The 27313-nt window shown below is 42.9% G+C and overlaps 2 protein-coding genes across 2 annotated transcripts; one reads left to right on the top strand and one right to left on the bottom strand.

Annotated features, from left to right (window-relative positions):
• Positions 1-1813: 1813 nt before the first annotated feature.
• On the bottom strand, positions 1814-9905 carry LOC146190106 (uncharacterized). Its single transcript, XM_084603381.1, has 4 exons — positions 9765-9905; positions 7775-7902; positions 5663-5915; positions 1814-2360 (listed from the first exon to the last, which is right to left on the bottom strand). The coding sequence occupies exons 1-4, from the start codon at positions 9802-9804 to the stop codon at positions 2149-2151; spliced, it is 633 nt and encodes a 210-aa protein (XP_084459507.1). The 5' UTR covers positions 9805-9905; the 3' UTR covers positions 1814-2148.
• A 4267-nt stretch (positions 9906-14172) lies between these two features.
• Positions 14173-23611, top strand: LOC146190105 (uncharacterized). Its single transcript, XM_084603380.1, has 4 exons — positions 14173-14278; positions 15973-16022; positions 17042-17410; positions 22810-23611. Exons 2-4 carry the CDS (start codon positions 15983-15985, stop codon positions 23025-23027), a joined length of 627 nt encoding a protein of 208 aa, XP_084459506.1. The 5' UTR covers positions 14173-14278; positions 15973-15982; the 3' UTR covers positions 23028-23611.
• Positions 23612-27313: the final 3702 nt, after the last annotated feature.

Below are 27313 nucleotides of genomic sequence, written 5' to 3'. Positions count from 1 at the left end.
ACTGTTGCTTGAACGCTCAAGCTGATGGCTCACATATGACAGAATTTGGTGCCGTAAAAAACCATCATGATTCAAGTGAAGCTTTGCCTCCTTTGCTCGCTAAGCATCGCTTTGCAGCGGTATTGTTGATAGGAATAGGTACAGCGCATATTGCAGCGAATAAAGGCTACGCTGATTCCGGCGTCTGAGAATGGAGCATAATAAATGGCTACATGGGCTACATGAGGCGGCAGCCTGCTTGAGACGCGGCAGCTGGTACTTACCTCTTCTGCGAAGCGCTGACGTAGAGGCGATGGCACAGCCTTCGCTTGCGATTTGCAACTCTAATGCAGATGATGATGATACCCTCATTCGGAATTGCGCGCGAAGAATGCGTCTTCTTCCTTCAACTGCCGGTGAGAATAGCACGCAGACTTGCAAGGAGCAAAACGTATTTTTGCGCGCTTTCGCCTCATGACGACAAAAATGACGTAGTTTATTTCAGCGTGTGGCCTTAGGTTCAGTGTCGCTTGTCGTCTATTTGTCGTGTTGACGGCATCACACATTTCGCTCACCGATGTTTGTCACGAAATATGAACGTGTGAACTGACTCGATGCCTGTTAGCTAGTGCGTGCTGGCCGTTGTTCCTACACACACAAAAAGCTATACGTGCACATGCAAAGCTCTAGAGTTTGAACTCAAGTATTTACGCTCAGTAATTCTTCCCCGCGGGGTACGGCTGTGTGCGCGTGTGTTGTGGTCGGTGGGTGGCGCGCGAGAGGGAGGCTCGTGCGCGTGCATGCGCGTGCCCCCTTCAAGTGGAGGAGAGACACTCAGCGTTTCCAGATGACTGGGATACCCTGCTGCGCAGCTCGGACCCGTGCATACAAAACCGGATCCTCAAGCGCGCCTACGAGGTCGCTAACAGGCTTGACCTGCTGGCCATCTAGTAGGGCAATATAACTCGGCCCTATATAACTATCCGGCTAAATAAATTTTCTTCTCTCTCTCTCTCTCTCTCTCTCTCTCTCTCTCTCTCTCTCTCTCTCTCTCTCTCTCTCTCTCTCTCCGGAGCAGAGCGGTTGTTCATTGAGACGCTCTCCGACCAGTGTCATAGTGAGTGCAGTTTATAGAATAAAAATTCATGTTGTCTGAGAGATATGTTCGGCCTGCCCGGGATCCCATACCCCACCGTGCGCTACTTGAAACCGCTTCCAAAGGAAGGGCGCTAGCAGTTTGTCTTGGCACTGGCAGAGGTCAACTATCAGGTGTGGTTGGCCCGCTGCAAAGCGGCCTACTCGAACAAGACTCCGAGCCTCCATGAAGTGAAGGCCAAAATCAGAAAAGAACTATGGTTCTACCTAGAGAGAGAGAGAGACGCCACTTTGGGAAAAATAAGTTTTTTGAAGAATGGGGACACCCCCATGGTAATAGTCAAATAATAAAACGGAAAACTAGAAGTGAGATATTAGAAGCCTTGCTCGCGTCAGGCTTTGACCCACCGGGGTGATGCGGACGTGGTGCATATGCACTGCGACTCCGCCCCGGTGGGAACAGGCAGGATTGCATGAGCCCCTTGGCTGGGAAAAGCCCGCTCACCGAAACAAAAAAAAAAAAAACCAAACCTTATGGTGCCGGAGGCCTTGCCTGGGGTAGTCGTAGGATAATGATGGTCGCAGGTTGAGGTCTGTACCCTCACAAGAGGATCGCACCTAGTGCATCCTTCGTTCCATCTGACAAGGCAAGTGAGTGCAGTTTGGAGAATTAAAATTCATGTTGTTGTTTTAAAAGTTCTCCCTAACGTCATTGAATAACGAACAATATAACAACCTATGCGTTTAGTAAATCATTTATCCCGCATTCTGTTAAGAAAAATCGGAGACGTATGCAACAAGGTTTGAAGTAGTGTAATTCTTGCGCAAGCTTTTTATAGTTTTTAGACCCATTCAGGCAACTGTAATGCGTGGGAATGTGGCTTCATTCATGAATTGTTCTGACCGTGCGCTGATTGCCTGAGCGAACATTACAGTCATAACATCTCTACGCGGTAGAGTATAAATATTGTAGAAGCAGTCCTCTTTCTTGCTTCATCTTGCTACCAGTCAGAACAGCTTTGAACAAGATGTTCAATAAGTCCACTACCAGGGAACCAAAGCAGTAGGGCCAGTTCAAATGCCTATGGACGGCTTGTTCGCAATCCGAGATGCCAGCGTCCTCGCGTAGTCAGTCTGCAGAATCCTCCAAAGTAAACGCTCACAGTTCTCCGTCGTCTTCTGTACGAACACCTTATCCACTTCTTCGGTAATTAGGACTTGTGAAGGAAGCCGCATGGTCATCTTGAGGCTGTTCATCGTTAACGCCTCCAGTTTGCTTTTCCCACCTGCGATGGAAAAGGAACAAGCTCTCATTATTTAAATCTCAGAGAAAACAAGAGAAAGTGATTGCTCTAAACTCAATTCTGCCCAGTGACAATGACGTTCACTGACCCTGTAAGCAAGCACTTACTAGGACGCATTTAAAACTTGGAGGATCGCGCCTTATAAGGCTTAAAGAGACTGTCTGTTGGCTTTTAGGGCGAAAGACTTTCTATGTTCATAGAGCGAAAATCTGTGCGCGGGAGCTTGGCGTATGATCTACGCGTCGCATGTGTGCGCTGATGTGTCACTCGCAAAGAGTGACCGTGTGAGGAGGAAGATTAGTAACGAAAATGATTCATGAGAACAGGTAATGAATAAAGGTTATGGACAACGATGAAGTTAATGACTAATGCTAATGATTAATAACGGCCAAAACTGACTTGTAATGACCAATATGACCGACTATGACTTTTAAAAATGAGTGAAAATGTTTAGCGATGAGTGATAATGACTATTATAACTAGGTATGATCATCATGACTGCTAATGACTACGAAACAACCAATGTGTCAAACGACATGTTGTAATGACCGCAAGTGATTGGAAATGAGTAAAAATTCTTAGCTATAAGTGGTAATGACTACGATAACAAGGCATGATTCATAATAGCTACGAAACGACCACTGTGTCAAACGACGACTTCAAATGACCACAGCTGATTGGAAATGAATAAAATGACTAGGCATGACTCTTCCTGACTGCTAATGACTACGAAACGACAAATATGTCAAACGACAACTTTTATAGGCCGAAACTGATAGGAAATGAGTAAAGTGCTTAGCTATGAGTGGCAATGACTACAATGGCTAGGTATGACTCATTATGACTACGAAACGACCAATATGTCAAACGACGACTTGCATCAGCGCACTTGACTGAAAAGGAGTAAAAATAGTTAGCAATCAGAAGCAAATGATAGGAGAGGAAGCCTAGGCTTTCGTCGTTCTCCTCTTAAAAGATATCTAAGAGACATTAAAATATTTTCACTAATTTTTTCTTCTTGCATCATTCCAAAACTCCGCCTCCAAATAAAGAATACTTGATATTCCTTTTAAAACTTAATTTTCATTGGTAGTCATGTTTCTCAACACTATCCGGTATGCAAACCCTCACATTATGGTCATGATAGACAGTATTGTAACTATATTCTGATGTGTAGAGAAGATGACTGCTGCACTTCTAAGATTGCCTACTAAGTAAGGACTTAGGAGGGAATAGGTATGAACAGATTTTGTCAAAACTGTATCTTAAAATTACTGCAAAAATATAAAATTAAAGTTTATTTAAATAATGTAAAACGCATAAATCAACATAATAATTCGGGGGACACTGTAACCGTGCCGTTAAGGGTATGACGCATTGAAACCGCTCACGGGTGATGTTTTTACCCCTTTAATTTTTTTAAATTTCTTTTTTTGCTTTATTTTTTTCTCTTACAGCCTACTGGGCGTTGACGTTCCCAGAAAGCTCGAACACCGCTTCTTGAAACTTGATTACTCACTTTGCGCGTTCGTCGGATTGCCTTCTTTGCGTTCGAAGCAATGCCGCCGGTAGACTCCAGACGCAATAGCGTTTGACACACGCGCACAAACTTTTTGAACTTTTTATGCTCTTTCATATTTTTATTTTTATACACTGATACTTAGCATCAGCATACATTGGCTTTCCATGGTGAGCATTTCGACACCTTTGTACCCACTTTTCACAGCGTTTCACTTAACAAATCAATTACATATAAGTTTTCTTATTAGTGTAAGTTTTCTTATCATCAAGCATTGGTTTTTGATGCTCAAAAATTTGGCACCTTTGAAAATGGAACCCTTACTTTTTTTCATTTCTTTACTTTTTGAATCATATAACTTAGGCACTAACGCTGTAAATGTTCTTAATCAGCATCATTAAGCACTTACTTCTTATGCTGCCCATGTTAACACCTTTAAATACCCTTTCCCCAATTTTCCATTTTTCAGTAATTTTTATTTACAATTACATCAATTATTCACTCCACGTTTGTTTAATTAGCATGAGCAAGCATTGGCTTTTTATTGTAAGCAATCTGACACCTTTGAATATTCCTTTTCCTGTATTTAATGTTTTTCAATTATTTCTATATAAACTGAAATTTTTTATTTGGCTGAAGAAACATTGGCTTTGCATATTGTGTCCTTTGACACGTTTTAATCTGAGATTGTATTCTTTTTTCGTTAACTAATAAATTAATAACAATGATTTCATTAACCTGTCCTCACCTATCACACACCAACCACTAAAATCCGAAATTAACGCGATACGACGTTTTTACACGGCCGCTAATTACTTCCGGCACATGGTGCGGACAACTGCGACGCTGACGAAATTTCAGCCTAACCAGCTATTGCTTTATAAATCCGGTGATCCTACCACAGTTGCGAACTAAGAGCTGTTTTTATCTTGTATCGGCACTGCCGATGGCAGCGCATCTTTGTTTTTCTGAGTTGTTCTCTGAAAGCCTTTCAAAATCTAGTCAAGCAGCATTAAAGAATAAGAGTACCTCTACTGACTGAAAGAGATCACATTACGCTGCCTTAGGTTGATATAAACAACAGTAACCTTGCGTATTACGCTGTTGCATAGTCAAGCATTGACTAGATTCACTTCAAACTCTCCACACGGCTAACATGTCAGCCGCAGCGAGAAAACATATCATGGAGCCACCATCGACTTAAGCCCGACTTTTATGACCAATTTAAAATATAAATGTCTGCCTGAACCGTGAGCCCTGCGCTCGTTATTGCCATCATGTGGTGAGATCATCCAGCGATTTAATCCCGGCAACGACACCCGCTTTTCGATGGAGGCAAATAGCAAGGCACCAATGTACTGTACGACATCAGTCTATGTTAAGGAACCCCAGGTGGTTGAAATTTACGGAGTCCTCCACTACAGCATCTCGAATCACCTGAGTGGCTTTCGAACGTTAAACCCCACAAACCAAACTAAGCAAACTAGATCTTCCAGCATATGCCAATTTTTCTATAATCGGCAGTAGACAGCCCCTTTAAGACCTTACAAGTGGCAGTATCAGCGAGCATTTGATGAAAGCATTTTGGAAATGGCATTTACCGAAAAAAGAGGCTGGAGGTGTCGTGCTTATTTTACTGACAGGGTTAAACTTTGAGCAGTTCCAGCGCCCGAAGAAAACTTCCTTTCCCTCGAAGCTGACTGCGAACCACCCCCGAAAAGGCATAATAGGCGTCGGAAACGAAGTAAATCCGTGATTTACTCACCGCGCGGAAAACTTATCTCTACGGTAGCTGATCCAGCATTGACGAACAAATCAGCAGTGGTTATCTTGTCGCCGCTGGACCTTGTTGCCTTGACGAATCCATAGCGGACAGTGAGGCCAACGAAGCTTATTGGGCAGGAGACCCGTTGTCCGTAAGGATTGTGGCAGTCCCCTTGGCGCTGGACTCGCCTTCGAAATCGGTTAGCGGTCCCGTTGGAGAACTCGAACTGGACGTAATCCAAGAAGTCGTCAACCTGTATTGTGACAAAGGCGGTAGAAAAGTGAGCCCTGCAGAATCAAAGCATGGAGAAATTTCTTGAATTAGGTCTTGTGATGCTCACAAAACTACAGCCAAAATCCTACATAAAACCAGTGTGAGCCCCGCCAGAGTAGATCACTTGTCACTGTTCTCAACCGCTGAACACAAAGACACAGGTACGATCCTGGCCGCAGCGGCCACGTTTTTACGCAGACGAGAAACATGGCGCCCTGGTAATGTGTGGTGTCGGGGCATAATAAAGAACCCCAGGCGCTCTAAATTATCCAAAGCCCTTCCCCACGGGGTTCGTCATAGCTGCAGTCGCTTTGGAAAAAAAAAACACTGTAAACTAACCAAACCAAACAAGAACAAATGTAAGGTAAGAAATTCAGTTTGCTGCTCCACATCATTATCGGCACCAACTGATCTGATGTTTAAACATTCTAAGCTCGGTGGCTCAACCGTCGATTGAAGGCGAATGACCGTAACTATGACCACTCTTTGTAGATGTATTCCTCTATTTTCTAGTCCCTAACCAAGGCTAAGTATTTAAGTGCACGTGATTTTACCCACCTGGCGAGGCATTCGCTTCTTACATTAATGTTGCAGAGCCATTAATGATGAACAGAGGTCAAGCATTACAGCGCTTATTTCATGGCCATCAGAACTTCGTAAGAACTTCCCGCTCTATATGACTTGCAGCTCCATGAAGCATGGCCGGAGGGCTTTTCGGGAGTGGTGCTGACAAGCGAAGCGCTTGTAAACAAAAAGCAAAGGATTTTGTTGTTACAGCAATCAGCCTTGTCTCCTGTGTCGTCTGGTCTTGGCATTGACATTGCGTTGTCGCGCCGTCATCGTTTGCTTGCTGAATGCTGGGCACATGTCACACTGTATTTGGCTCGTTCATTTTGTTAGCACCTGCTTTTCCCAATGAAACCGTCGGCCCAAGCTTGAAGCCCCACCTCTGGAAAGCTAAACGTACTGGCTCCTGTGATAACGACCTCACATTTCATTTATCAGAAGACGCAGGGGCTGCACTTGGCTTGTGGAGCAGCAGAATCCTTTCCAGTTAGTTTTCAGGTGCTCCGCTGTCTGCCCCACCATGCTTCCGGAAAGCGCTGCAGCCACACGCTCGCTGGTTGTAAGCCATATTGAGCGCGATTACATGTGTTGTTTTAACCACATTGCCTAGCACGAAAGCGAACGAGAAAATGTGACATGGTAAAGCACCGAAACTCAGCTCTGGTATTCTGCGATGGATCATTTATAGCAACCATAAGAAGACCGTTTCAACAACCAGCACACCTGTCATCTGTATCTGAAAAGCAAGGAGGACCACCGTTGATGTGGTTCCTCTGCTTTTTTGCATTTTGCATGGTTTTCCCTTCAGTATATGTCACCGACTCAGTCTTCAGACTACAGTGTTAGAAAAGGAGCCATGCTGCACTGCGACATGTCAGCTCTGTCCGCTTTTTTGAGTAAAAGTATTGAAATGTATCAATTTTATCTTTTACTGCTTTTGACTTTAGGCATCAGATATTATGCTTCATGAAGATGCAGCGTCGATGACAAAAACGTTTGTTGTTTGCTTCATTGCTTTGGGCAGCTTTCTTTACGTGACTTAAGATTGTAGTACTCATGGAACAACGCCGCAACTCTGAGTAGCAATAATGTATAAGATTTAAAGTAGCTGACGTCCAGTGAAATTGAGATATTACTGTACGTGCACACAACAGTGAAGAAATAAAAAAACACGTGAGTTGTTCATAGCCTATTTTGCTTCAGTAGACATGGGTGGTTCTGCTGTGATATTTACGAATAAGTGAATAATCACTAAGACAATTCAATACTCACCAAGATATCAACATCGAGTCCAAAATCCGGCATAGGGACCCAGTCATTAGGGTAATTCAGCAGCTGTTCGTCCAAGAAGTAATTCGCTTGAGATTGCCTCAGCCAGGCTCCTTCTGTACCTGTATGAGCTAAAAGACCTTTTATTTAAGCATTATGAAAACTTCAGCCCGAACGTGAATTAACAGCCCTGCTGTTTTTTATTTTGATTTAATTGCCATTTGCCTTTTTTTTTCACTATTGGGGAACACTAAGTCATTGCTCGTGAAGAATCTATGATGGTAATGAGGATGCGTACTCTTGAAATACTGTCTTTTTGTCTTGAAGATATAAATAAAAGTAGCAGTTACAACTCAGAACCTAAGTTAAACATAAACAAAAAAGTTAAAGAACAAAAGGTAAATGTACTAACAAATTCTAGACAGCGCAGTCTCAAAATCAACATATACGAACCCCTCCCTCTAGAAGTGTGCGTGCTTTTTAATTTATCTGTATAAATTCATTCCACTGTTTTTCTATGGCAGTTGTAGCCACTGGCTGCAAGGTCAGTAAAAACTTCTAAGAGCACAGTTGGGCTAGTACCCTAAACCTTCCATAATTTTCCTTTGATATGCGCATAATAACATATATTTCACAGCCACCTCACAATCGTTGTCGCAAACGCAACCAACTTGTGTCCTTGCTTTTGACGGTATTATTAGCTATCCTAACTTGGTGCGAGGGTAGGGAAAGCTATGAGAAGAAAATTTTGCTGTGCATCAAAATATTTGACAAGTCTCATCTACATTTTCGAAAGTTGGCTCCCTGTTAAAGGCGATATCTAAGGTATCTAGACTTTACAAAACAGAAAAGCAAAAATTATAGAATTGCACTTTGCTTCGCTTAAAAGCTTAATGGCGAAAGCCTTTCCTCCTCAGTCTCTTCCACCCCTAATTCTCTTCCTCTATTTTGCACGTTCGTGTACGTGCTATAATTTGATTACTTTCTATTCCTTGGCTTGGTCATCAGCGACATCGGCATCTCAGGACTTTTCTTCTAGACGTGCGAAAATGAAAGCCTAACTTTATGAAAGGGGGAATTATGTGGACATCAGAACCTATTGCAACGTCTCGCGGAATCTCGCTGACACATCTCGCAGATGCGAGAATTCACCATGGGCCTGGGAAGGCTTTCACCTTAAACACAAAAAACGAAGGGCATGTAGCCACTTACGGGTCAGCGCTTCCACTGCATGTTCATTTTTTCATTGTCGGGCGCTATTTAAGCTGTGCCTTCACGACTGACTTGCTAAAGCCACAGCAATAATTAAAATATCGCAAATATTTCGAGAGGTTCAATGAATAAAACAAATTATTATAAAAAGTTGAGATGAAACCAAATATTTACAAAAGCGCTTCGCAATGAATAAAGCATTCTGGATGTCAGTTAGTTTAATATTATTTAAATCTAGGAAAGAAGTTTGGAAAATGCTTCCATTTCTGTTGCCCGTGGAGCTGCACCTCACTTTATTTTTTCTATAGCTTCGATGCAGTTATCGAGGGCATATGCTTTCATCAAGCTATGAAGACCTAACGTCATGTAAATAAGGTTCCACATTCGAAGCCAATTGGGTCATCGAGGGGACAAGCATATGGAAAAGATTTATGCCCTTTTAAAAAACAGCACTAAAAGATTTCATTTTAAGCTACTATTAGCGATTTAACTTTGACGCACTATGCAAGAGTTGTTGGGTATTCTTATTATTAGCGTGTCTTTCTTCTTTTTTTCAGCGTGCCTTGGTGCGGCCATAACAAAAATATAGACAAAAATCCCTTGCGCCAAAATCTATAAATATCTTGACTGATCTAGTATTAGATACCACATATTTGATGGGTCCCTCACAGGTTGTCGGCGCAAACATAGCGTGGTTCATAGAAAACGCGTTGTGCATACCAACTGCTTGAAGTGCTCGCTGAAACGCTTCTGAGCATGCAATGACATTAAAGAAACTCACCTGCAAGGAAGAGGCAGACCATGAGGACAGTGCCACCCATGATTTCTGCTGAAGCAAAATACGGATCAAGTATCCAGCTCGGGACAAGAAAAAAGGTTGCGCTTCACTTGAGAAGTGACTCTTCGTTGTTTGACAGAAGAGTTTCACTCCTCTAGCCTGTGCGAGCTGCGGATGAGGTGGAACGTAGCCGCGCTGTGCAATACTTGATAAGATATCGGGCCATAAATATGCTCTCTCCGGTCGTCTGTTTTTCGCACAGGTGCCTGTTGGGATTTCCGAGGCAGGGTCACGCGTTATCTCTGTAAACGTGTCTGTATAACGCTTTCGGAGAAAAATGGGTACAGGGCATGGAATAAGCTAAGGGGATGCTTGTCAGCGGTATGTGATGTCCTGGCGATGGCCTTTCCATATGTGTGTAAGCAGGAATGTAGTAGCGGTAAAAGCGGGACATTGCATTCTAACGCACGAGCATGTTGAAAATGCGTACGAATTCCATTGTTGGAATTACAGTACCATACGCGGCCGACTTCTCAAAAAAAGAAAAAACGCTCGGAACTGCTGCTTCGTGAAAAGGTGGAAATAGCAAAACACGACCGTGGTAGGCACGGGCAGAACCACTGAGATAAATCTATCATGATCAAATTGTCATGAACAATACATACACATACAATATTTAGCCCTGATTGTCTATGTATGTCGTCCTACCTGTGCGACATGCTGCATTTCACAGACTGCTCCGCGGTTCCTTCTTCGAATCCAGGTTACGAGAAGAACTCGATGCGTACGTGCACATCTCCAGTTCTCTTGTACTTACACATCTTCGTTATAAGTCCACATTCAGTGGAATTATTACCTTCTAATCATTTAATTTGAAAACAAACTGCCTGTAACAATCTGCTTGACTATTCTACAGTGCTTCTCCGCTATCTCATAAGTTATGTTATGACGATCTTGATTCGTTATACATCTACAGGCAACAGATTCACCAACAGGCAAATTTCTACCGCTTACTTTCGTCAATACTTATCTTCGGCTACAAATCATGGTGCTAATTTCGCAGATGTCCGTCGTCATTTTGTCTTGGTCATATGAAAAAGATAAAGCGAGATAGCTTTAGGTCGTCGCTTTAACTCACTTATCAACACCGAGTGCAATGAAGCGGATAAGAACTGCCAGTGGATGTACCTGATGTAAAAAGATAGGGGATTCCCAACGTCAAAACGACCTCTGATATGAAAATTGTGCGCGTCTGGCAGCGTATGCAAGTGACAGTTGGCAGCGTATGTTTATAGATAAGGTTGAAGCACAGCCCGTGGCGAGACAGACTTATACCTATATTTCGAGAGTACGGAGGCCAATGTAATGCAGACGTGATTGGTTTGTGAGGTTGAACGTCCCAAAGCGACTCAGGCTACGAGAGACGCCGTAGTGGAGGACTCCGGAAATTTCGACCACCTGGGGTTCTTTAACGTGCACTGACATCGCACAGCACACGGGCACCTTGCTTTTCGCCTCCACCGAAAAGCGGCCGCCGAGGCCGGGATTCGATCCCGCGTCCTGGGGAGCTGTAGTCGAGCGCCGTAACCACTGCGCCACCCCGGCGGGGTTGCAGACGTGAATCAAACAAGATCATTTCGTTCATTGGAGTTTTGTTCTTCGAGAACAAGAACACGGCGAAATATGGTTCTAAACCTGTGGTAGCATTTCCGGTCACATTATGGTTTCATCTCTATTGAGACGCAGCTGCATTCCGGTAGTGGTGGTGGTGGAGAAACGTTTATTAAAAATAAAGAGTTACATGGAGGTTGCTCTGGGGTCAGGCGTGGTGCCCTTCCCCTCACAAACACTAGGTGGAGTCCCACTGTTTTCCGCTGCCACCATTTCTCGTTTGATTAACGCCTTTTGGGGTTTCAGGTCGGAGCAGGTGAGTATGGTTGCCTCCCAGTCCTCCCGGGTGGTGGGGTTTGGGTTAGGTACAACGGCAGGGTTGGAGGGGCACGCCCACATCATGTGGAAGAGGTCCGAGGACATTTCCCCACAGTGCGGGCTTTTCCCGGAGAAGGCATTGTCAAAGTGTCTCGAGCACATCATGGTGTTCGTAAGGAGGCAAAAAAAACACGCGTTCCTCCTCTCTCGTTAACCCTTTACACGGATGGGGGTAAAGTTTGTCTCTGTTTTGGTACCTACGCAACGGAGAGGCGTCAGTGTGCTTTGCGATGTCAGTGCACGTTTAAGATCCCCAGATGGCCGAAATTACTACGCAGCCCTCCACTAAGACTATCATTCTCTCGTTTCACTTTGCCTCCTACTTTCCTCCCTTCTAATACAGCGCGGTTCAGGTGCCTTATTCTCTCATTTCACTTTGCCTCCTACTTTCCTCCCTTCTATTACAGCGCGGTTCAGGTGTCTACAAAAGAAAAGTGTGTTCTAAACTCCTATTCTTCCCGGTGAAAGCGGCAAATAAACGGAGCACGAACGGGAAGTTTCCCGCCAAAGAGCCGATGCATCGTAGTGCTGGTTTCTAACAAATGGTGTCGTTGCAACCGTGCCTTAATGAAGGTAATCTGAGCGCATACTGTCACAAAAGAACATGCTAACTACCGTTCCAGAAGCAATTACGTCAGTCCTCCCGCCCTTACCATAACGAAGCCTTCCAATATCTTCTTGGCTGGATTCAGAACAGCAATGAATACTTGAATTAGCAAACCTTCTGCCGCTGTCCTAAACCAACATTTGTCGGAACTGACACAATACAATTGCCTCTTGCGATGCTGTGATGACTATAGCCATGGCAAGGAAACAGGAAGTGCTAATAATGACAGCACTTAGCATCCAACCAGGAGTAATTTTGAGTTTGGTGTCAAGAGCCTTGGCAGGAGCTTGCTAAAAGGGCTTAGTTCCGAAGCTTGTTATAAAACTAGGCACGTCAAACGCAGGAGATGAACATCAATGGAGACGTCAGGAAGAATTACTAAAAAAGCCTTCGAAAAAGCCTTCCCAGTAGTGTATTCTGAGCTATTTTTTAGAAGCGCAAGCTTAAAAAGGAAATTTTTTCTCACAATATTTTCAATCAACTCATTGCGGGGAAATTTTATTTTGTAATATTATGAAAAAAATAATAAGTACGAGAATGCGACGGCATTCTTCTACATACTTTACTTCAGGTTATATTTAAATGTCTTGCAAATGATCAAACTTAGTTATTTCAGTGTTTGAATTGTAATAAGTCTAAAACACTCTATTAGAATGTCTCTGACATTCAAGTCCATTACATCTGGTGCATGACAATAAAGGGGTGTTAGGCTAATACGAAAACACATTTTCGTTAGGTTCATGTTCAACATCTATAATGTGGAAAAAGTGAGCAAATTATAAGTGTGACAATTTTTGGTTTTTATATAATGTACACTGATACATCTCCTTTCCCAGTGGAAAGCTGAAATCTATACCACTCAGAAAGCATAAAAAAGCTTCACAGTAATTATAACATTGAATTATAGCTAGAAAAAAAAACAGCGAGTACACGAAATATCGCATTAGAATTCGCTGCTATTGTATAAACCAAGGCGATCCATATACTTATCATAACCCGTTAACACACGTTTGAATAGAAAGAAATAGGTCAAACAAATTTTAACAAGAAGCCCAACTTGTGGCAGCGCTATTTAACGCTTCCACTGCTGTTCGCCGACTTCGATTAGAAAAAGTAGTACAAGGGTTAGCCGCTGTGGCAAACGCTGTCTGCTAAAAATGTCAGAAATCCAGCATTTCAGATAGTCCAGCAGTTACTGCGTAGAAAACGGTATTTATTCCCTTCAGTATTCCTAGTCCTATAGATGGAATGGTGCTTTTTTTTTTCCCTGTGAATTGAAAACCAAAACAGGGAGCTTAGGTTTCTGCGGGAAACTTGTGATACCTGTTTACATCCCATTATTCAGCCAACCGCATGCGAAATCCGCGCTAGAACTGCACGTTTCCGTCCTTTGTTTTACTCTCAAAAGCCTACGCAGCCGCGGCACATTACTGGGCACAGTACACCACCTTTCTGTTAAGCGCATTCTCCGAAACGCTATGCGTCGGCTGCAAGCCTGCACAGCGTTACCTTGCAAAGCACCAAAGCAACAAACATAAAAACCCCACCTATCAAACGAAGCAGTGGCAAGCCAACATTTCTAGCACGTGCGGATTTTCTGCGCTATCAGCATTCTACAGCTACTCACTTATATCCGTGCTCAAGATAAACACATTCAGTTGCTGTGTAGACAAGGTGGGAGACGAACAAACATACAAAGGCGAGAAGCGACCAGGCAATCACTTACCAGTCGAGATAGAGGCTGTTCCGTACACTGCTCTCTTATCTGTAGTAAGAGGGGCCCGGCCCGTGACGTCACTGCTTCTTTCTGTGCACTCCACCTGCGGAGCGGTCAGCAGAAGAATTAGGACTGCCAACAGAAAGTAGGTAGTGTTTCGCTTTCTGTTCCAGAAAGGCTGCTGATCGGAAGAATTGCTGCAATGTAAGTTGGTCACCTGTGCTGACGACAGATTGTTTACTGAGAGTGCGGTCAGCGCACCGGTCCCGAAGTAACAAAAGTGGTTCCGAAATCTTCATACTTAGCCCTTTCAGTTTAGGATATGGATACCCTAGCACACAAAGCTTAGCGCATAGCTCGGTTTGTATCTTACCAACGCCATGCACTGCTACCGCGATACTTCACTATTCAGGTTGCTTTAATGGTATCTACATAAAACACTTGGTGCAGTGTAAGAAGCATGAGCTAAGCAGTGAACGCATGTTATTTACTCTATTGTACTGCTAAAGGATACAGGATGTGAGTGACATGCTGTACTTGATCTTAATGCAATGTGGTTAACAGCTTCACTCCAACGTGCCATATGTTGAGGAACTCCTTTTGTTGAAAAGGAAGTAGAAATGTGCCTTGAACCGCTTCCTTTGGTGTCAAAGTGTTCGTGGCCTTTAATGCAGTACGACCTACAGTTCGAAAACAAATGTAAGTAGTGAAAATGAGAGGCTTGTTATGCGATATATTCCAAGGGAGCCTACAGACACTGGCGAAAGAAAAAAAAGCGGAGTGTATTTAATTATTCTTTTATTTTATTAATGTTAATCAAAGTGAAAAATTATCTAATTATGGAAAGGAATAATTAGAATCTAGAAGAACAACCAACGACCTCCGAATTTTGCGACCAGTGTTCTACCGACTGAGCTACGGTTGCGGCAGATCAATTCTCTATCTAAGGCATTTATGTTGCGTCTAACCTATCCCTGACAGTGTTTGCCTCGTGCATAGTGGTGGACGTGGGGTGTCCAGTGCTACTGCGAGTATCGCGTGGGACGTGATTTAAACTGGAGAGAAGACTCTCAACGTTACATATGACAGGGCTGCCGAATTCGAGGCTTTTCTTACGGAGAAAATGGGCGGCTCTTAATAAGTGACATGAAAGGGGAGCCAACATTCACTGACACAAACAAAAGCTTGGAATTTTCTTTTTGTACGATGATGAGAGTGAAACATTAATACATATATGAAGATAATTTATTAGAACATAAAACATCACATGCTGCCGCAAGAATTCGAAACCACGCTGCAATTTTATAAGCAATATGCCTATGAGTGCATTTTGAAGATCGGCACCAAAACAAAACACCCTTATGTTTTCCTTGGTGTCTTCGCTTGTTGGATCCGTTGGTATAGATGACATAAAGCGTAGCCGATTCTTGGGTGTGAACGACACACTTGAGCAGTTATCGAATTATGTGCTGCTTTATGAGAAGTAGAACACTGGGGAATTGGTTTCTGGGCAAAGCTGTGGGGCTTTAGTGTGCAGCTAGCATTCCAATAAAGGAGAAAGCGGATCCTAACCAGATTGCTCGGAAATTTAGGATTTATACGAAAGCTACAACCCTCCCCTTCTTTTCCTTCATATAAAACGTTGAAGTGGACCACTTGAATCATTTACTGGCAGTAGCTATATATCAACGTCTACATATGTATTTTCGCGAACGTTGAAATAAGGCTGAATATCTCACTTGGGAGCACTTGTAGCTGGACGGACGTGGATCCGTGTGTACTGGATTCTTCATGTTCAAGCTAGATGGTACAGCCTGGTTAAAATAATTCATTAGCAAAAACAATTTATGAGAAGTTGACATCAGATGCACTAATAAGTCATCATTGTTTCCTTTCAGAGACAAGAAGATGCTGATTCCCGTTATAGCGGCTGTTGTTCTCCTATTTCGTGAGTCTTTTTATTTCTCCTGTCCTAAAGAGAGGGGGGGGGGGGGTAATTTTATAAAGCCTTATCATCTTGGTAAAGCAATTTTTTTATATAATTGGAGTGACACAAAATTGCCGCGGCCGTCGCACTGCTCACTAAACCCGGATGTAGGATTCCTACTACGTTTACGCCTGTACACTCCCATTACTATCATGTATAATATATTTTGCAAATGCTTCTTAACGTTACGAATGCGGCCGTTGTTGCCAGTCTAATCTTAAATGCAACCCACAATCAGGCGCATAGTTGTAATAAAGGAATAAATACTCATCCACTCAACTTAATACTCATACTCCACGACGACAAAGAAAAGCTATACGGTTGCTGAAAATGACTTATGTCAAGGAAACTCCTCCTGGTCTGTATACGGAGCCCGGGATCATCGTCTATCGGAGGAAGTCGATCCATCAGCTACTCTAACTAGTTTGGCTATAAAATAGCGCGGCTAGACCTAATCAATGTTGGGATGCTTGTGTGCCTATTGTGACCTCATTATACTAGTAAAAATCTGTGATTTGCATTTCAACCATTTAGCATTGCGCTTTTGCAAATGCTTCAATTCGTGCAATCATTATCAGCGATGGTGTGACGGTTCATTTTAACATCGGTTAGAAGTCGAGTCTGAGGGACTCATTATACACCTTTCAACAATACAACCCGTTACATTCTCAGAGGAGCAACCTGAGGGCTATGCATTCAATTTGTCGCCGAGAAATAACGGTTCAGGGAGCGAGATAAAAAAGACTCTTCAGCTAAAACAGGGTTTGAAATTTAATACTTCTTTATCATAATTCGTGATTTCATGGTGAGTGGAAAAGCTGCCATGTAACCGGAATAGTTTCATTTTTAGCTTCATTGGTATTTAATCTGTGACTTCAAGTATACTCCTCAAAGGGACGTTCTTAGAGGCACACAAGATAAGCACTGTGGAGTTAACATAAGGTAATTTTAACGCGTTCGCTCATCATTCATTTTAACAGATGGAGCGCAATCCGGTCAGTCGTCTCTCAACTACTTCATGGACAACTTGTTGCGTACCGCACCTAAAGATGCCTTCCCTCTTCGGGATGCCGACTTCGAAGTAGACGTTCAGAACGACACGGTTCTCGAGTTCTACCCTTTCCAGCTGGTCAACGGCACAGCCATGCGGTTTCGCCGCCGGGTCCAGCGTCTGGGCGACTGTCGCATGGCGCGCTCTGGTGGCGCCAATGTCATCACCTGCCCCTTGTCCTTTGCCGGACTGACGGCGTCGTACATCGCACAATCCGAGATGCCGTATGCGGCTAGTCGTCGCGTGCGCTTCTTCGTCTACGAAGGACAAGGCCAGATCGAGGTCGCCGCGACACCTGGTGAGCTTTTCACGGCACACGGAGTTTGGTTTTCACTGACGTGCCATTATTTGAGGCGAAAAGATTTCTAATTTCGTGATAAAAATCTCGCGTCCGCGAGATTTGTCAGTGAGATTTGTTCGCGAGAATCCGCGAGATTGCACGAGATGCGTCCGCAGAACGTCTCAATAGGCTCTGACGTCAGCATGATTTCCTAGTTTAGCTTGTTATGCCTCGTTTCTACAAAAAGTCCCGTATGGCCACATGTAAGTCCGTTCAGTCTCGCGTGTCGAGGAGAAGCTTCTGATATGCCGATGCCACCGACAACAAAATGAAAGGAAAATAAGAAATGAAACTACAACACAAACATGCAATAAAGAAGTAGAAAAGAAGACGAAAAAAAGTGGTAAAGGTTTTCGCCTCTAAACCCTCGAGCGAAGCTAAGTACAATTTTTTTACTTTTTGTAATACGCGAAGATTTGTAACATACATAGAGCTAATGAGGCTGGTTATCAATTCTATATCTACGCCTGTAAATGTCGCCCGATATGTACATGTCCTTCTTCTCAATCTTGTCTGATAAAATGAAGCAATGGCGAAGTAGAAAAAGGTGAGGACACCTTGCTTATACCTAAATTTAATCTGACCTCGTCGTCAGGTTGGCTGCGGACATTAAAAGCATGCAGACGTGCCCAACACCTTTATTATCTCATCAATTTTAAATCAGCATTATTCGACATAAAATGACAGCAGCGCCTGGGCCTGGATAAAATTCTCTTATGGACAGGTTAGCGAGGTTAGTGCACCTTCATTTCTTGTTACTGTTGCAGTTTCTGCAGCGAAACAAAATTTTATGCCATTTGATTATAACATATGAATTGCATTTTCACCTCCACCGATATAACAGCGAAAAAAAAAACTTCTGCACATACATTCTAGGAATACGTATTAGAGATTCACTTCTTCAGATACCTAAAAATAAAAGTATTATTAGCCTAGATATCAAAGGAAGCTTCTGTGCTAAGCTGGGCGTGATAAAAGACAAACGAGGCAAGGACCTCACTGAAGCCTCAGAGATAAAGAAGAGGTGGCAGGAATACACAGAAGAACTGTACAAGAAGGACCCGGATGTGCAAACCCAACATAAGCCGGTTGTGATTACTGATCTCGAGCCGGGCATCCTGAAGAGTGAAGTTGAATGGGCCTTAGCCAGCCTTGCTAAGAACAAAGCTAGCGGAATTGATGGTATTCCAGCTGAGTTGCTTCAAAACCTCGACCACCACGCTGTTAACACACTGCATACATTATGTCAAAAGATTTGGACAACCCTGCAGTGGCCACAGGATTGGAGGAGGTCAGTTTACATCCCCATTCCAAAGAAAGGCAGTGCCAAAGATTGTTCCAACTACCGCACGATCGCGCTTATTTCGCATGCTAGCAAGGTGATGTTAAAAATCCTGCAAGGTAGGCTGCAGCAGTATGTGGATCGGGAGCTTCCGGACGTGCAAGCTGGGTTTCGCAAGGGCAGAGGAACTAGAGACCAAATTGCCAACCTTCGCTGGATCATGGAAAAAGCAAGAGAGTTCCAGAAACCCATTTACTTCTGCTTTATTGATTATGCGAAAGCGTTTGACTGCGTAGATCACAGCAGATTGTGGCAAGCTCTCCAAGAGATGGGAGTTCCAATTCACCTCATCTGTCTCCTCAGGAACCTTTATGAAGGGCAAGAGGCCACAGTCAGAACTGGGCATGGTCTTACTGATTGGTTTCCGATTGAGAAAGGGGTGAGGCAAGGCTGCATACTGTCGCCCTGCCTATTTAACCTATATGCAGAGTGCATCATGAGAAAGGCCGGTCTGGACGAGTCTTCAGCTGGAGTGAAGATTGCTGGAAAACGTATCAACAACCTTAGATATGCGGATGATACCACTTTAATGGCAGAAAGTGAAGTGGAACTCAAGAGACTTCTGATGCGCGTACAAGAAGAGAGTGAGAAGTTTGGGCTTAAACTGAACATTAAAAAGACGAAGATCATGGCGTCTTGCCCTATCAAGTCCTGGAGCATCAATGGACAAGAAGTGGAAGCTGTGACAGATTTTCTGTTCTTGGGCGCCAAGATTACCTCGGAAGGAGACTGCAGCCATGAAATTAGGAGACGCCTGCTTCTGGGAAAGAGAGCAATGGTTAGCCTTGACCGCCTAGTAAAGAGCAGAGACATTAGTCTGCCAACCAAGATCCGTATAACCCGTGCTATGGTCTTTCCAGTTGTGATGTATGGATGCGAGAGTTGGACTGTGAAAAAGGCTGACCGCCGAAGAATTGACGCGTTTGAATTGTGGTGCTGGCGAAGACTCTTAAGAGTTCCTTGGACTGCCAGAAGATCAAATCAGTCGATATTGTCGACCATAAACCCTGAATGCTCATTGGAGGGTCAAATTCTAAAGTTAAAGCTCAGCTACTTTGGTCATCTGATGAGAAGAGAGGAGTCGCTGGAGAAAGATTTGATGTTGGGAAAGGTTGAGGGTCGCCGGAGAAGGGGTAGGCAGCGAACGCGATGGTTAGATGGCATTCTCGAGGCATTGCAGATGAAGCTATGTGATGTTAAGAAGATAGTGAGAGACCGGAAAGCGTGGCGTGACATGGTCCATAGGGTCACGAAGAGTCGGACACGACTGAACGCCTGAACTGAACTGATTATTAGCCTGGTTCGGTATAACGCGTTTATAACCTAGATACACAGCGAAGATATTTTGTTTCAAACACATTTTGTTATCGCATCTGATGTATGCATGAAACTCACTATTAGGTTTGAATAGGCTATTTTTAGAGCCAAATAGATGGAGCTCCTAGTCTGGCAGTCCATTGGCCTTCAGCTAAGCTTCCTCCCTGTTCACCAGTCATTGCTGGTCTTGTGGATCATCGCTGCAAATGTCCTCCTAACACTTGAGAAGTCAGTATGTTGCCAATCGGCAACCATTGAAAGTATTTCGCGCACTTAATGCAGCTAACGAGTTGAGAGTGAAATAATAAACCTCGCATAGACTTGGCAGTTGAAAGATAGTAAAGCATTTCTTAGATGACGAATGCCTCTCTATCTTTTCCCGCAGCATTTGCAGAAAGTGCTACGCACATATTGGAGGCTGACTGAAAATCGCCTATTCGAGCCTCGATTTCCTTCACACGGCTTGCCTACAGTGTAATCAACCATGTTAACAGTAACGCGCTGGCTACGGAGAGCATGTGGACAATGAACATTGCATCCAACTTCAGTGCAGAATAAGCGCACGGCGTGCAAGAGATATGTCGTTAATTCAGGATACTTGTTTGCAAGATCTTCCACTGTATTCATGCTTCGTAAATATATTAAATATAATACGCACACCAAACAGGAAACGGAGCATTGGTAAATGTAACGAATCCCAACTTTAGGCATTGTTTGGTATTTTTGCAACACAGTGAAACAATTCTTTTTTCTTTCTGTATAAAAACGAGTATTTAAATAGTTGTCCTTAAGTACTGCCTTCGTCAAAACGTTGCAGTAGTTTATGTGCGGTCAAATTAGGCATAGTTTAGAAGTCTAATAAGTGTCAGAATAAATATTTGTCACAGTCTACGAATGCCACAGGCCATAGCTAACATTACAGCCATAAGGTCGAAATGATTGAGTGTTCGAGACTAATTGGTCGCAGAAAGCAGCATTAGGTGTCTTTACTTTCTCACGCGCTCTATTTAGTGATAACAAAATAAACATACATATAGTAATTATTACTTTTCTGTGCCCCAAACTGGCAAGTGTAGTCTGCACTGTGTGGCGCGCTAAACTCAGCTATCCCCGTGCTGCCGGCTGTTCTGCTATGGCCTAAGAATTATACAGTAAAGTCAGAGAGCTCTGCTCTCTTTGCGGCAGCCTGGGCTTCTGCTAAGCTCGTAAAGGGTGCGTAGTCACGTGTTTGTCACCTGGAAGTGTGGTGAAAAGTGCTTGTCATGTGACCATGAATCCAGGGCCGGTCACATCAAATATAATAACATCCATCAGGTTACTGAAGGGCTTCAACTCTAAATATCGATTTCGCTGAGTATAATTTAAAAATTCACTAATTGGCGAAGACTCATTAAATTGAGCTTCAAGAGAAGCAAAGAGAAAAGCCACCCACTTGTGATTGATAAACTACTTTTCGAGCCAGCAACCAGCTATTCGGCCTTTTTATTCAGCCTGAAAAGGCGTCTTTCGTAAAAAAAAATATAATAAAAATAAAAATAAAAGAAACAAAACTAGGTTGCGGATTGCCTCTACTACTTATACTCTGTAAGCGCCAGCGATGATGGGTCATCTTTAGTTGAGGTCTCTTCAGTGAGTCAGAGAAAACAATCGTAAACGAAACAGTCGTTCAGTGTTGTTTGGACAGCACTGTGAAATAATTATTAAGAAGGGTGACAGTAGATCGTCCTCCACGAAACGGAGTTTTCATTCTTGCTGGTTAGGGCGACTCCAGTGCTAGAAAAATAGCGCGAATGACTCTCAGAGGTAATGCTTATCTTGCACTTCTAGATACGCGCACCACCTTCTTGCAGGCGGTCTCGAAGACATGTGATTCAAGCGCGGCACTTCACCTCCTCACTTGTCAACAGCACTGGTCGTAATATGGTAGTTTCCTATTTCACCAGCAACCATCTCCCAAGTGGTGATGTGCATGCAACTTATGATCCCTTCGTGACTGGACAAACATTCACTTGAGCAGGCAAAGTTAATCCGTAAATTTCTGATTCAAGCTAGCTTAAGTACGAATAAACCATTTTCTATCTTATAAACTTTATTTGTGTAGCTGAACATAGCATTTTAATTTCTTTATTTTATTTGAGCGCAGAAGACTGAAACATTCGGCGGATTTCTACTACTAATAATCCTGCCGACTCATTTTAATGGCGTTCGTAGGCTTTTTCCCTAACCCGCTTCCCTTTTCGAACTAACACTCGATGCGCCCTCGCTTACTACAGGCTTGTTTAGCGAACTATTTGAAAGAAAGAAAAGTAAAGCTGATTAAAGCACTTCAATCCGGGAGTTAGGGAGCAAAAAACATGCTACATCGAAACGTATTATTTGCATGGGACAGAAATTAGTGCTTTTGTGCATTGAACATCGTCTTTGTATACACCGCGAAATGTTCATTTCCAAAATAAAATTTCAGTTTTCCAAGGTATTTCTTTTTTATCAGGTGGGTGACCCTTTCGGAAGGCTGAACAAATGCTGAGCCACCTGTAACTGGCTTTTTCTATTGACATTCATGTGGTCAAAGTTCTCTCAAACCAAGGACAAATCATAAAATGAAATGTATTAAAAGAAAGTTGGTTTTTATCAAGAAGCTATGACTGAATTATTGCATCGCTAAAGTGCCGATGGTGCTTCTCTTGCTGTCCAATAGGGAGGCGGACGCAGATGACTGCTTTCAACCTGCAGTCCTTGAACGTGACAATGCAGAAGATGGAGAGCATCCTGGTTCATCCCGACGTCGACGAAATCTTCGCGAAGAAAGCATCCGAGAACGTGGAACGAGCTTTGTGGGAAGTACTTATGGACTCCTACGCAAACATGATGCGGGGTGTTGTTGGTGTCATAAGAGCACCCGCTGTTATATCCTAAGAGCCTCTTTACGCGTTAATTTCGCTCACCTGATTTTCAGAGGCCAAGTTGGTTTTTATAGTACGTCTTAAAACGCGGAACATCTTGTAAGCGCATATTTCTTCGTGCGAAAACAAATGTTGAAATAAATTAAAACCATACTAATCATGCTGCACGTCGTGTTAAAATATGTAATTAAATTTCACGTGAAATGTTTTTTTCTTCTTTTACAAAGGCGCCTATGTCAGTAGCTCCACCAGTACTTGCGTTTGCTTTTTTACAACTATTCAAGAAAGGATATATTTCGCCTGCGGTGATTGAGCACTGCGATTGAGAAATAACGTTGAAATAAATTATTGATGACTTCGTTTTATGTCTTTTTTGTTGGGTGTACAAATACATTACATTATTCTGTAACAATTTTGTAATTTTCTATTTAGTTACGAACTTTGCTGTCCCTCCTCATATTAATTTCGCTCTCACCAAATTGCTTACGAGGGGGTAATTAATTAGTAAATGACCTACCAAGAGCTTCGTACGTCTTCTGGGTTCAGAACCTTACTGATAGTTCTGTAGTACTTGCTGTGGTAAGTGTTCTTGCTTCTTTCCCAGATAAAATAAATAATTTTATCAATATGTGGTACCTCTCATTGATGTCGCCTTGCGACAGAACCAAACAGAAAATGAAATTTTTGAGAACACTGAACGAACAAGGGCAAGATTACCAGTACGTTCCAGAAGATTATTGCTCCCATGCAGCGAAAACATCTCAAAGCATGGCTGAAACACAAATGAATTCTGCCCATTTCGTCTGAGTTTCGCTGATCTTATATATATATATATATATATATATATATATATATATATATATATATATATATATATATATATATATATATATATATATATATATATATATATATATATATATATATATATATATATATATATATATATATATATATACACTCTGTTAACAGCCGGCATCTGCCAGCTGTACGCCGGTTTGAGCGATTTAAGCCCTGGATGGCGTCGTTGTCTGCTTCCATTACATCGGAAGGTGCTCGTCATACACGGACACCTTTATGACAGAGTCATGAAAAAGGGATATCGTTGGTCTATCGTTTTGTGGCTTTTCGACACAAAAGCCAGTGTCGTTGCCTAATTCATATTATGTCCGCTTGCAAAAGTCCAGGTTGCTCACCACATCCAGGATGGCACTTCCCGCGAACGAGTTACATTAACGTGAAGCACCTCGGCAGCCGCTGCCAGTGTGCTAGAGAGCGAAACCGCATGTATGGTGCTCATGAGTCCTCGAGATACCACTGAACTGATCCTGCACTTTAGACAGAAATCCAGAAATTGAAGGAAGAGTGTAGCCAGTGTAGTGTGGTACCCAAGAGCTGCACCAATATGTTACGCTGCCCTCTGGCAGGGTATGTAAAAACAATAAACGTATATGGGCCAGAACAATTGCTATAGTGATGCAAAACTATCGGTTAATTGGCTGTCACAGTATGGACAGTGCTTTGAAGTTATCGAGAATGTAAAAATTATGTCCAGACTATTGACGCTTGTGCTAAAGAATACGATAATGCTACGCAAACATAAGTGCTCAGTTTTGCTCTTGGACTGCATCTTTAGGACGACGCCACTACCTGCTCTCTTCTTTTACCGGCTCAGCGGCTCTCTGCATGTCTTTCCCCTAACATTACATAATTACGTCTATAGTACTAATACTAGTGTTAAGATACTTTGCTAACGTCTACTATCGACAGTTTTGCATATTACTGAAACAAACGACACAACAAATATTACTGTGCACACTCAAGTTCCCCTTGCGAATCCTTTTGCGCGTCCATACGTTTTTTTCTAATCGCATAAGCGCAAATGTCTTAGTGTGTGAGTACTTTCGCATATGCTCCTTAGCACACAGTTGTAAGGTACTGTATTATATGTGTAAGATCACCCGGCATAAATATAAAGCCCCACTTAAGCCAAGGCCAATGAACATGCCTTCATGGCCTAGAGGTAGCGTGATTCGGATCGGGATACAGGGGTACCGGTGGGTTCTGTTCCCATCATAGGTTGGAAAGATGTCACGTGGTCCCATGACGCCACACAAGCAGCTGAGAAATTAATACCTAACCCTGTCCCTTGCAAACTACCTCCGCTAGAGGCATAGTGAGGCTTCAGTCACAACACCCACGCTGGCGGATTTTCTGGAGAAGGCCTTTAACGTCATTCCGTTAAACATAAAAGAAAATTCATTGCATTCTCCGGACGACAAACAAAACAGTTTTTGACAAGCTCCAACAAAGCTGCCCGTCTCGGTTTGGTGAGAAGCACAAGACGGGGTATTATTTGACTCAAAGTAAGGGAAGTAAGACAGGTAATCTTTCATGATGATTTAGTGATGCTACCGCTGTAATCAGCTGGGGAGCAGGCTCCACGAGCTGCAAGTAGAAACAATGAGCGAGCACACTCCCACAAAATACTCTCAGCCTGCACATACAACAAGAGCTTCACGACTGGCGTAAAAGCTCGTATCTCGGGTAAATTTTATTGGGAAATTCCTAAAGATTGGCTCAGCGGCTGCCTTATATTAGAGATAGTGTATATTCGCCAGGCCTGAGCTTGAGTCCAAACGTAACCTTTTAACAGTTTTTGAGAGAGTTCCGTCTGATACCACAAAACGACTGCCGGTAACGGTTAAATGTTCACGGTTTTCTCTCAAATTCCATGCTTAACCCCGTGAAGGCTCTTTATATAAGGAGGCATCCATAATGATTTGTTTTTTGGGTGATCCTTACTCCTGGCGCTTCTGGCGCTGACTCTTTCAACGCTCAGTGTACTACATTTAGGTTAGGTTAGCTAAAACATTGAGCATGGTTTCTACTGGGAAAAGCACCTTATCACGCCTGACCGACTCTTCACCGAAGCCACAATGCATTGGATGGGTTATTTAACTGGATGACATGACGCAATCAATGAATACATTGAAAGAAGTGTGCACAGCCGGCGGCCAACTATAGCACCCCGTGGTATATGGCCACCAATAAATCAGGAACCTTTATTTTGAACAAGTAAGTTTAAGGACACGGCATATGAAAACATTGCACTAAGAAAACCGGAGTCGAAGTTCATTACAGCTCCAGGCAGAATCTATACAAGATTGCCAATATCCTGGCTTATTTTTTTCTAAGCATATAAAATTGTGACCTCAATGACATATTCTCATAGTCACTTCAGAAATTTGTGTATAACTAGACATTAAACTTTAAAATGCCGCATATATATTTTGCTAGAAAATAAAACCAGAACAAACTCACAAACATAGGGGAGAAAGAATCGCCATTCCTCCCTATACCATTTTGTGCGCCTTTCAGAGTTGCATACATCTGTCACCAAAAAAAAAACAAAAAAAACAAGCAATATATGCTAGCTGAAGTGCGGGTGGCGAACAGTCATATACGCTAAAGTTCCTTTTAAACTATGTTCACATCTTAAAACCATGAAGCGCTGAAGACGTAAAAAAGGGCGGAAGTGGATTTCACTGATGCATCGAACAGCCCAATGAGCCAGGGCACCACTAACCATTGATGAAGTCACAACGGACTTCGTAAATTAGGTTTCCTGCTTGCAGCTATGGTAAATTTAAATCTTCTATAAACACCAGATATGTCCCACAGACCTGAGCCTTTTTCTAAGAGACGTGATGGCCCTAAGGGCTTAGGCGCACGTTTTTGAACAAATATTAGCATTTGGACGAAAACTACATCCAGCATTACGGCAAATCACGAACCATACTTGGCCATTTTGCTTGTGAGCTTTAATCTTTCATTTCGTGCTTTCAAATCCTGGCACTTCTGCGCAGGCAAACTATTTACACGAGATCTCTAGAAATGTATTAGTGCCCTGGTAAATGCTCCATTTCTCAGCCACCTGATGAGTTATTCATCAACTGAACTCTTGCGCTCTATAACAAGGCTTTCATAGGCGACAGAAAAAAAAAATTGGACAAACTTAGGCCATACAGCGGGATTTCTGTTTTCGTGCGACCTGGTCTGCACCGACGTCTTTGAAGTGCGCCTTTCTTTGAAACAGCCTATGTGCACAAAAACGGTCCTTATTTGGCTTTCGACATAACATTTATCATTTCCTGAGATCTACTCGTTTCCACTTTTATTACTACCCTCCCTCCCTCTCTCTCTCTTTCAGCCAGAATTAGCAGGCCAGAAATTCAGATTTGTTGCTACTACAGAACACCACTATACCATTCTTTCATTTGGACCTTTGTTTATCTT

The sequence above is a fragment of the Amblyomma maculatum genome, chromosome 5 (genome assembly GCF_055883805.1).
Source record: "Amblyomma maculatum isolate TAMU_Amacu chromosome 5, ASM5588380v1, whole genome shotgun sequence".
Classification (NCBI taxonomy): Eukaryota; Metazoa; Arthropoda; class Arachnida; order Ixodida; family Ixodidae; genus Amblyomma; species Amblyomma maculatum.
Note: the sequence above shows the minus strand (reverse complement) of the source record. Positions and strands in the feature narration are given on the sequence as shown.

Excerpts from the sequence above, each read along its gene's own strand:
- LOC146190106 (XM_084603381.1), bottom strand. The coding sequence starts at position 9,804 with ATGGGTGGCACTGTCCTCATGGTCTGCCTCTTCCTTGCAG. Across the intron at positions 7,903-9,764 it reads GGTCTGCCTCTTCCTTGCAG|CTCATACAGGTACAGAAGGA; the intron begins GTGAGTTTCTTT and ends AAGGTCTTTTAG. Across the intron at positions 2,361-5,662 it reads AGAGATAAGTTTTCCGCGCG|GTGGGAAAAGCAAACTGGAG; the intron begins GTGAGTAAATCA and ends TTTCCATCGCAG.
- LOC146190105 (XM_084603380.1), top strand. The coding sequence starts at position 15,983 with ATGCTGATTCCCGTTATAGCGGCTGTTGTTCTCCTATTTC. Across the intron at positions 16,023-17,041 it reads GGCTGTTGTTCTCCTATTTC|ATGGAGCGCAATCCGGTCAG; the intron begins GTGAGTCTTTTT and ends TCATTTTAACAG. Across the intron at positions 17,411-22,809 it reads CGAGGTCGCCGCGACACCTG|GGAGGCGGACGCAGATGACT; the intron begins GTGAGCTTTTCA and ends GCTGTCCAATAG.